At 34.0% G+C, this 11,776-nt stretch overlaps 2 protein-coding genes across 2 annotated transcripts; both read right to left on the bottom strand.

The window, feature by feature from the left end:
- Window positions 1-2,120: 2,120 nt before the first annotated feature.
- LOC127956929 (dnaJ homolog subfamily B member 9-like) lies at window positions 2,121-4,016 on the bottom strand. Its single transcript, XM_052555243.1, has 3 exons — window positions 3,918-4,016; window positions 2,934-3,164; window positions 2,121-2,836 (listed from the first exon to the last, which is right to left on the bottom strand). The coding sequence occupies exons 2-3, from the start codon at window positions 3,148-3,150 to the stop codon at window positions 2,412-2,414; spliced, it is 642 nt and encodes a 213-aa protein (XP_052411203.1). The 5' UTR covers window positions 3,151-3,164; window positions 3,918-4,016; the 3' UTR covers window positions 2,121-2,411.
- Window positions 4,017-5,596: 1,580 nt separating this feature from the next.
- Window positions 5,597-9,444, bottom strand: avpr2l (arginine vasopressin receptor 2, like). Its single transcript, XM_052555242.1, has 2 exons — window positions 8,247-9,444; window positions 5,597-6,141 (listed from the first exon to the last, which is right to left on the bottom strand). The coding sequence occupies exons 1-2, from the start codon at window positions 9,091-9,093 to the stop codon at window positions 6,062-6,064; spliced, it is 927 nt and encodes a 308-aa protein (XP_052411202.1). The 5' UTR covers window positions 9,094-9,444; the 3' UTR covers window positions 5,597-6,061.
- Between the last annotated feature and the right edge of the window lie 2,332 nt (window positions 9,445-11,776).

Genomic DNA, 11,776 nt, shown 5'->3' with positions numbered 1-11,776 from the left:
ACTTTATTTATTTACAAAAGCAATACGATTCATTTTAACCTTAAGACAAGTTAAGCATTTATTTATTTATTTGGTTGTTTTGATTACAAAGCAGATTAATTATATTCCTTAGATCAGCTTGTTTATTTATTCTTTTTTTTCTAATTGATAACTTTTTTTATTTATTTATTTACTTTTAAACCAAATTGTAAAACAAACGCAATAAACCAGATTTTAAATCGTTTGCCATTTAGAAAAATAGGTATCTTAGAATCATGTGAAGTTCATGCTGCTGTTATTGAAGCAAAAAAAAAAAAGGAAATTCATCTTCAAATATTATTTTTATAAGGATAGTTCACCCAAATATGAAAATTCTGTCAGTACTTCAGTCATCACTACTCATCCTCATACTCAATGTCAGTACTCATCCTCAAATTGTTCCAAACCTGTATGAGTTTCCACCAAACTATGGAAGTAACAAAAACTATGGAAGTCAATAACTACCATCACCAGTTTGGTTAACTAAGCACTTGGAATATTATCCTGCATTTGCATGTTCACAAAAAAAAATTAAAAAAAATAAAATTGGCTTTATTGGCGTATTGGTCATGGTTCAATGAAAAACCATTAACATCCAACTTAACTTTCTATTGTTCCAAAGGTTCTTTTTTTTATCATTAAATAGTTCTAGACAAGAAAGTGAGGAAAAAAAGGTTCTGAAAGATTCTTTGGGAAGTCCAAAATTATTATTGATATTGATGTGAATATTAGTTTATGATGGAATCAGCTGCTCTGTTTTACAATAAATGCATGTTACATTTAAACTAAAACCAGTTTTCAATACAAAACATGAACACCATTAGCTTTCCATTATGTAAAAAAAAAAAAAAAAAAAAAAAAATATATATATATATATATATATATATATATATATGGATTTTAATAATGCTTTTCATTCTGACTGTACACAAAGCTTCAACATGAGGTAATTGTTTATTGGCACAGCAATACAAGTTTTCAGATTAAACTAACTGACAAAAGTGTCTTGCTATAGATAAAATCTTTGGAGAGTCAAATAAATATATTCACATTTCCAGAACCAAAGGGAGTGTACAATACATATATATTCAATGGTTATTTAGACGAACAAGAATGATTATACATGGCTTGTTGTACAAGTGCCTCAGGTAATTGCTATAATATCCTTCCATTAACTTGGAAATTTAACATGATACCAAACCTGAAACAAAATAGTAACCGTTTTTTTTAGCACGACACTTTATTTGAACATATACAGCTGTGTGGGTTATTTCCCCCCCTCAGGAAAGCCCTATAGCTAACAGGATCCCTAAACAGCAAGATCTTGATCATTATTGCACATGTAAGGGAATTCCCCTTCAAAAGAGCTACTTGCTTTGGTGTGATGTTAACAGAGATGGAAGATATACAAATTGTGTTAAATACTTGCCGAGGACAGCAAACAACAACAAAAAAGATAATTAAATGATATTGTGCAAAATCAAGCAAATCAAACTTTTACACGCTTTCAAGCCTTTTTAACTTCTAAACTTTGAGTGTCTTCTAGTTTCTCAAACAGGTTCAAGACTCTTCCAAAATAATCTTTATGATAAACACTTATTTATGTGTTTTTTAAAGGCATTGGATGTAAACTAATGCGGAAGCCATTTACCATAAAAACAAAATATGCTTTTAAGGACCCAAAACCTTGACTTCTTAACAAATGATCGATAGCTTAAGAGTTTATAAATAATCAACAGTTAAAGTGCTACTTCACCCCCCCACCCCCATTGGCTATATATTCTTTTCTTTCTTTTGCTGGCCAAAATATATTTCAGATATAATTAAAACATATGCTAAACATATGCTTAATACTGTCTATGTTTACAGGCTTTAGGAAATATTTTTTTTCCGATAAAACAGAACAAGAAAATACATTTTTAAATGTAATTTAAAAAAAGATTTTGAGTAAATCGAGTAAATCAATTTAGACTCAATATATATATATATATATATATATATATATATATATATATATATATATATATATATATATATATATATATATATATATATATATAAAGAGGCCAAAAATATACAATGAAATACTTAACTAAAACAAAAACAAAAATGTTTTGAAATGTATTTAAAATATATCTGAAAAAGTATTTTTAGCCATTTGGATGAGGTCATCGTGTTTACTGAGAATAAGTTTTAATATTAGCCGTTAATAACATTATTAATATGCTGTGAATGGTGAATTTTGTATAAAGGCAGACACAGGATCCCTAAACTGGGGATGTTATGTCCAAAAATATGTGATGATTCTTGCAGATGATCAGAAATGATGCAAAACAGAATTAATTGCGGTCTCAATCCACACAGCCAAAAGACTTTTCCATGTGCACATTAACTCAAGAGCAGTCTGTGTATGTTGTAACCATGTTGCCCCTTCGCTGTGTGACAGTCCTACAGTGCTGCCTGGTGGAACCGTGAGACTTGCTTTGAGCCCGAGTCTGGTGTCCATTAAAAGAGAACATCTTCTCCATATTCTCAAACATATCATCGAATATGTCACCACCGAAAGACTGCTGAAAGTGCCTCCTGTGCCTGCTGCGTGCTTCTTGGTGGGCCTGAAAGTGCCTCTCGAAATGCCTTTTATTATGCAAATGAGGATTGTGTCCAAACTTGTCAGAGCCTTTGAATAGATCATCGAAGTTGAAGCTAAAATGTTGATGGAAGTGGTCAGCGCCTCCTCTCGGACTCTCTCTGGAGAACGGGCTGCTCCTCATCTGATCGTACTCCTTTCTCCGATTGTCATCTGATAGTATTTCATATGCTGGTAATGAAAAACACATAGTTTTAATAACTGATCATCACATAAAATATTCAGAAGGGTGTGTCATGTGTTGTTTTACACAGGTATGCTGACTCACCCTCGGCGATCTCTCTGAACTTTTCCTCAGCGTCAGGGCTTTTGTTTTTATCAGGGTGATACCTCATGGCTAATTTATGGAAAGCTTTTTTGATCTGCCGGTCAGACGCATCTTTAGGTACACCCAGGACCTCGTAGTAGTCTTTCTCGGCCAGAATGAACTCTGTGATGAGCAGAATGCTCACAGCCAAAGTGAACGCTGACTGAACTGTTGCCATGCCTGTGGTCCGACCTGTTAACATTGTCAACATTTGTTGGTTTTGTGTCAGGAGACAATTCAAAGGAGTATTTCAGTCTATCTATCTATCTATCTATCTATCTATCTATCTATCTATCTATCTGTCTATCTATATATACACACACACACACACACACACACACATATATATATATATATATATATATATATATATATATATATAGATAGATATATATATATATATATATATATATATATATATATATATATATATATATATATATATATATAGTGTGAGTGCAAACACACATTTTAATCAGTATAAATTATATCATCTGTAGCCTATATGTATTGTATTTCTTTTCAGTGTCAACTTTTTTAACATTTTAATCAGCACAAAAGGTACCAAATGTATAAAAAAACTTATACTTTATTATTGTTTGCATGATTGTATTAAGAATAGGTGTAAATTTGCAACAATTAATCCTAATATTTGATTGTGCCGAAAAAGAGATGCAGATATATTTTGAATAGTTCTCAATTATAAATATGAATTTAAAAAAGAGCTTCATTTTCTTAAAGCAATGTATAATTTCATATTGCTATTGATTTGTGATCTGGACATGTTCTTGACAGCTACAATCTTTTTACCTGTTTAACATTATATCCTCATCCTCAATACATGCGACAGAACAGAATGATTCGCTAACATATCGCAAACAGCTATATGAATAAGCTATAAAGTTAAACATTTCAGACGTAGGACAACTGCTGGTTTTTACTTACCCGCTGCTGGTTTCCGTGCTAAAGTTACATCAAACCAAGAACAGCTGATCGCTTTCCTGAACGCTGTGACAGCGCTAAAGTTACTGCTCCACGACTCGCAACGCGATTGGCTGACTCCCGCGATGAATGACTACGAGCGTTTTCATTGGTCCACATCGACGGAACGTCACTTTCTGTTTCGATAGCAGGCGTGAGCTGTCAACAGTTAAAGGCCCGCACTCAAAGGACAAAGTGTTTTTGTCCGTCAGACATCATTATACCTGTTTTACAAGTATGTTTGTAAACCAGTTTTATGCGTCTGAAATATATGATTTTCTTAAAGTACATACGTTTTTAAAGTGATGAATAAGATAAGGAGTTTGTATGTTCAACTAGGTTTATTTTGTGTTATCCTTAAAAAAGAAAAAAAAAAAAAAAAAAAAAAAAAAAAAAAAAAATTACATAACAGCATCTCTACAAGTTCACTGTTCTTTGAATGTACCTGGATTTTGTCTTGTCTGGGAGGTCAGATCATATCATCATCACTGTTTGTGTGTGTGTGTGTGTGTGTGTGTGTGTACTGTGATGCTGGTCTATTCAATTTCAAAATAAATCAGCTGTTTTTGTAATACTTTCCAATCTCCTATTTTTTTAGAGGCCATTTCCTTAATGACATAATTTATACTTTATTGTATTTGATAAGGAGCATAAAATGCTGACTTATTGTCACTTCTGCCTTCCATCCTGACCCTTGGCAATAATGGTCTCCACCATTTTTATCAGCCTCTAAATGCTCTAATTCCATTTCCCAACAGCTACCTTGGATACAGTTGCCTTAGGCTTCCATTTTGCCTCAAATCCAAACAAAGTTTGTGCAGTGAAAAAGCAAACCAATTATGTTGTGTCATTTGGCAATTCCACAAAGGTTAGATGCTTTGTTGCATGTTTTTACTGTTGTAACTTAAGCACATTAACCAAGTCTCTTTCGTGAGTTAATTTATTTAATTGTTTTTCATTTGAAGGATGAAGAATATTCTTTTTTTGGTGCATACATGGGATTAATCAGTTTTTAAACATGCTACAAGTGCACAGTTATGGCCTAGTTAAATAAATATTTTAAAATACATATTTTGAGAATAATTAAACACATGAGTTCTCATCCAAAAGATTAACTGTTTTTAATCTACAAATGTGTGAGGAACTATATTCAGATGCATTAAATATTCAGTATTGCTTAATTATTTATGGGATCAGAGGGAATAGAAGCATAGAAATTACTGGAGGGAAATATAATTATGAATCTGATCACTGAAAATGCTGACTGATGATTCCCGGTTTTTAGTAAAGGAACATTCTCCTTTCATTCCACTTTATTTAAGGAACACATTTCAAAATGCGAGAAGGTATTCTCTACAGTTACTTTGACAGAAAACAGGCTTTGCAGTACAAAGAAATGAGTGTGTGTGAAAGCACGAGAAAACACTGTGACTATGGAAACCGTCACACATCATTTTAATCCTATACAACTTTATACACAGGCTCTTTTGCATTATCATTTAAATGAGGAATGGGAAATAATGTTTCTTTTTTCATTACTTTAAATGGATTGCAATTTACAGAGGTCAGAGAAACAATTCATAGTGCTTTATAAATTAAACAAAAGACTCTCTCTTCGTACGCACACACACACACACACACACATGCAATGACAGTCTGCAGATTCTTTTTATGCTAAATGTGCTAAATATCTTTCTATACTGGGAAATAATTATAATAAAAGTTGATTTTCTTAAAATAAGAGCCACTATTCTTGATACAAGACTGGTTCATTACCTGTAAATCACAGGGCACATTATCACACAAAGGCAAGGTGCCATTAGTCATACACCTGTCAGAATCATTGAATATCTACAGTTACATACATTTACAGTTTAGCACATGCACATGCAACAATTACAAGGAAACAGTTCTCCTTTGTTCTCTTTATAGCCACACACATAGTATATTTCTTATTTTAATAAGAACAAATGACCCTGCCAAATTAGGCAGCAACTTTCCATAGCCAAAACCCCTTCAGTTGTTAGAAATAGCTTATGTATAAGTGTGTGCTTAGACCATGCAGTCTTCAGCAGCAGGAACTGTGGGTGATCAGTGTCCTTGAGGTTTTAGCTGTAATACAGGTAGATCCATGGGTTTGTGCAGCTGTTAAGACTGGCGAGGAGCATGATAGTGACAAACACTGGACCTGTAGAACAGATATGAGACTGTAAATAAAGAATCACACACAAAATAACAAATTGCACATATAGGAAGTGTTCAGACTTGGAGCCGATTGTGTGCTCTGGGCAAATAATATTGCCTGTTTGCACCATCTGGTGTCTACACATGATTCAGTTTAATCTGATCAGGTCTTTTGTTGGCTACTAATGAATGGTTTTACTAATGCCTATTTACCTGCTATATCTGCAGCTGAGGGGAAATAGACAGTTCCCACAACAGAAAATGATTGTGAGTAATCATATATACAGTACATAAATGATGACTTATACACATTGATGGGCCTTTAGTCACATTATCATAAGAGTTAATATCACCACAGCATGTGGTTATACCAGTATATGTAGGCACTCATTTTTATTTTTTATTATTTGATATGGGACATTATATAATTCACCAGTGCATTAATAAACATATTATATAAATGTAGTATGTATTATATAATAACAGTTTCTTATTAAAATATTTGTATTTTTATGCAATTAAACTTGAACATAAAAAGAAAGTTTACTAAAAAGCCAAATATGTAGATTTTTTTTAATGATCATATTTAAAATAAGTATTATGGACACTTTTATTTGCAATATTTACAGATTTGTGGTCAAACGTAGGACAAAACCTGTGATGTGAAAAAAAACAGTTCCTATTAAATTTGTTTTTGATGTATTTAGACCTGAACATAAAAACAATATTAAAAAATGTAGAAATATAAAAAACATTATATTGTAAAATATTAAAAAATATTCTATGATAATATTTAGCCCTCTGGTTCTCCTCATTTGGGAGTCACATTTGTGATCTTCACAGTCAAAAGTGACCGGACACCTGAAATGTAACTTTTTCACCCCAATAAATTCAATACAATATATTTTTGTTCAATAATATTTTTTTTATTTTGTATTTTGAGATAATATATTGGCACTAATGAATTTTTATGCAATAATTTTGATGAATTTCTGCCCATTGAAAAAATAATTAAAAAATAAATAAATACAGGCCTATTTTTATATAAATTTTCAATGAATGCAGTATTTTATGTTAAAATAGAGTCGATGCCTTTAAAATTATTATTTTTTTAAAGCCAGATTAGTGCCATCTGGTGGGAGTAAACTAGTAAAATAAGAAAAACATCTGCATTACCATTGTTTAGCCTATATATTCCTGTATAGCACTATATAAAAGGCCTATAAATTCTATAGTTGTTTTTAGATATAAAAATTTATTTTTATATTAAGTTGTGGGATTGGATATATATTTAAACATTCTCAAAGACAACTTCATCTAATCTATTTATTTATTTTTTTGTTTGAAATGTTTTGAAGCATCAGTTTTTGAATTATTATTACTATAGTCAAACCTGAACACAGAGAAAGCATTTTGTTACACAAAACATTACAGTTCTATAAAAATGCAACAAAAATTAACACATAATTTTTTATCAGAGCTTAATCCTTCTGGGTTTGATTTGATTTCAACCTCTTATTTTAGTTTTCAGTTTTCTTCAGACTCGTTTTGGCTATATGGTTATAGCAGTGTGTATAATTGTGTATGTTTGTGTGTGTCTGTGAGTGTGTGTGAGTGGATGTGTTGGTTTTGCACTGTTGATGTTTTACAGTTTCACCTTGCTGTGCTTTTATTTGTAATGTTTACAGTTTTGTGTAGGACAGAAAAAAAGTTCCTTAATAAAAAACATAAAAGAGGGGTTTTAGTGGGGGGAAATGTGGACATATATATTTACAAATATAATATTGAACAATATTTAGTAATATTTTATGATAACATTTAAAATAAATATTTAAGACATAGGGGGCTCATATAATCAGATAAGCAGATTTGTGACATAGATGCTCTTCCATCGATGTTTATGATGTTCCATACTGGAGAACATGATTATCAGGTTTTACACAAACCTGCATGTTGAGTCCCTGCTTGCCTTTTTGTTTATTTTTTGTGCATATTTATATTCCTTGATAAACTGATAATACTGGTAACTTGGTAACTTGCAAAACATGTGTCACAAAGTTAAATAAAAATTCCAAACAGAAGCATATCAGGACAGCCACTTTGACTTACCTTGCGTGGGCGCACTGCTTGGACTCCAAGCTGACCAGAGCTGGACCACGAAGAACGGGCTCCAGCAGAGGGTGTACACCAGGATGATAATAAAAGTCATTTTGACAGTCTTCAGCATTGCGCTTGATATCCCTTTAGTGCTGGAGCGCCCATCACCTGTGCTGCTCTGCAAGGCTTTCCTCTTCATGTTGAAATAGATCCCTGCGCAAATTTTTATCTGACAATACATCAAGATTACGGCTGGCAGAACAAACACGGACAGAGTGATCCACGTTATGTATACTCTACCTCCCCAGGGCTCAATAAACGTCGCCCAGCAGTCGAAAACATTCTTCTCAACTTCTTGGAGAGAGAAGATGTACATCTGCGGAGCGCTGAACGCCAGGGAGATGAGCCATGCTGCGCTTATGGCAACGTACCTGCGGAAAGACCCTCTAAAGAACGACACCATGGGTTTGCAGACCGCGTGATAACGATCTATGGTCATGGCCACGATCATATACGTGGACGCGAACATCCCGACCACTTGAAGATACTTAACTGCTCTGCACACCAGATCAGAGCCTTTGAACCGGTGCGTAATCTCCATGGATAACTGCGGCAGCACTTGGAAGAAAGCGACCACCAGGTCAGCCAGGCACAGGTGCAGGAGAAACAGCTGAGTTCGAGTCCGTCTTTTCCGTCTTTTCCAAAGGGCATGGAGGAGGAATAAATTGCTAAATGTTGCCAGCACGAAAATGCACCCAAGAACCGCAGCTTTCACGAGTGTAAAGTGTCCCTCGGATAAATCAAACGCTTCCTGCGCACTGGAGCAGTTACCGCTGCTGCAATTAAGGTTATCAGCCATTGTAAATCAAATCCTACCTTAGAAAGTTATGTGTCTGCTTAGTGTGTTATGTGAGAAGGTGTTTGACTGCTGCACTTGAGCGCTGACGCACACTGCACGCTGCGCTATGGCGCAAATTGGTGCTGAAGACTCTAATGTGACCATCGGTACCTGTGTTCACGCACGTCAGGGATTCAGTCATACATTCAATTACGCGCTGAAAAAACACTTGACAAATTTTCTGCGGTTGAGCTCATTAATATTTTGAGATTAATCGCAACATGGCATCACCAAAGTAGCCTTGTGATGTACTTCCCATAAGCTTTTAAATGTAATTTACGATTTGGATATTATTAACCATGAAAAGTGACATAAGAGTGCTGCAGTGTATATAAAATTAGTTTTCTGCTTTTTCTATTTTTCTGTATAATACATATTTAGATGAATTTGTTTCTTCATCAGAACAGATTTGCATAAGATTTTAAAGTTTAATTTTAAACTCTCACTTCTGGCCAAAATAAGTCCAATTGCTCACTTATGGATCCTCTGCAGTGAATGGGTGCCGTCAGAACTAGAGTCCAAACAGATGTTTGATCTGTAATTTTTTTCTCCCGAATCAGATGAGAAGACATTAAGTGAGGGACTGGAGTGGTGTGAATTGCTTGTGGATTATTGTAATGTTTTTATCAGCCATTTGGACATGAGTACCCATTCACTGCAGAGGATCCATTAGTGAGCAAGTGATGATGCTAAATTTCTCCAAATCTGTTCAGATGAAGAAACAAACTCATCTACAACTTGAATGACCTGAGGGTGAGACAATTTTAATTTCTGGGTGAACTGTTTCTTTAACAGAGATACTGTTTGTACCTTTAAAGTGCATTTTGTGTTGCATTATGGGACTAGGTAAACAGCAAAAATACTTACTATATTACAAGCCCCATTGATTTAATTATTTCAGCCTTTTAATTCATTTTAAACTTTCTTGCAAAAAAAACACCCATCATATGTAAAGAGTGAGAGAGACCAAACCCTCAAATATGGTTGTCTTTCTATTGTTGAAATGCATATTCTAAATATTAAATTATAGCATAATTCAGATTTAATTAAGCAGAATGTTTTGATGTCGCTGAAATAAAAGCAAGCTTTTGATCATCATTCTTTTGGGATTTGTGTGTTTAAGATTGAAAATACTGGTAATGAATTGACTTTGATATTTGATGAGTGCTTTGACTATATGATTAAATGTGACTAATGAGCTTGATTTGTTTGCTATGATTAATTTATAGAATTTTTTACTTTACTGCAGCAGCAAAGACTCGTAATAAAGCTTCTATATACTCTATTAAAGTATAGGCCTATTTTGGGGGTTTTGCACTTTTGTATTTTATTGTAGACAAAACATCTCTAGCAAGAACCGAAACAATTTAAACATTTTTACAGACTTCACCTGAGTACCTTAAAATAATAGATCGTTTTATCAAACACTATAAACTTTTATCAAATAAAAACAAGAGAATAATTAATATTTATAACATTAACAATAACAAGGTAATTAATGCATTTTACAGGGCACTAGAAATTAATGGAAATACAAACCTGATTCCAAAAAAGTTGGGACACTGTACAAACTGTGAATTAAAGCAGAATGCAATGTGGAAGTTTCAAATTGCAATATTTTATTCAGAATACATCATAGATGACATATCAAATGTTTAAACTGAGCTAATTTATCATTTTAAGGTGAAAATAAGTTGATTTTAAATATCATGGCATCAACACATCTCAAAAAAGTTGGGACAAGACCATGTTTACCACTGTGTGGTGTCCCCTCTTCTTTTTATAACAGTCTGCAAATGTCTGGGACTGACAAACGAATGAGGAGACAAGTTGCTCAAGTTTAGGAATAAGAATGTTGTCCCATTCTTGTCTAATAAAAGCTCAACTGTCTTAGGTCTTCTTAAATCTTCCTCTTTATGAGGTGCCAAATGTTTTCTATGGGTGAAAGATCTGGACTGCAGGTTGGCCATTTCAGTACCTGGATCTTTCTTCTACGCAGCCAAGATGATGTAATTGATGCAGTATTTGGTCTGGCATTGTCATGTTGGAAAATGCAAGGTCTTCCCTGTAAGAGACGATGTCTGGATGGGAGCAGATGTTGTTCTAGAACTTGGATATACCTTTCAGCATTGATGATGCATTTCCAGATGTGTAAGCTGCCTATGCCACACACACTCATGCAACCCCATACCATCAGAGATGCAGGCTTCTGAACTGAGCGCTGATAACAACTTGGGTTGTTCTTGTCCTCTTCAGTCCGGATGACATGGCGTCCCAGTTTTCCAAAAACTTCAAATTTTGATTAATCTGACCACAGAACAGTTTTCCACTTTGCCGCGTCTGTATGTGATGTGGTGCCATCTAAGGGCCGAAGATCACAGGCACCCAGTATGGTTTTCCGGCCTTGAGCCTTAAGCACAGAGATTGTTCCTGATTTTCTGAATCTTTGGATGATATTATGGTAAATGGTAAATGGACTGCATTTATATAGCGCTTTCAACAGACCACATGGCCATCCAAAGCGCTTTACATTATGCACTGTAGATGATGATAACTTCAAACTCTTTGCAATTTTTCTCTGAGAAACTCCTTGCTGATATTGCTCCATGTTGTGCCACAAATTTTAGAGGAATTGGTGATCCTC

Source organism: Carassius gibelio, chromosome B4, assembly GCF_023724105.1.
Source record: "Carassius gibelio isolate Cgi1373 ecotype wild population from Czech Republic chromosome B4, carGib1.2-hapl.c, whole genome shotgun sequence".
NCBI classification, from domain to species: Eukaryota; Metazoa; Chordata; class Actinopteri; order Cypriniformes; family Cyprinidae; genus Carassius; species Carassius gibelio.
This window is presented reverse-complemented; position numbering and strand designations above follow the sequence as displayed.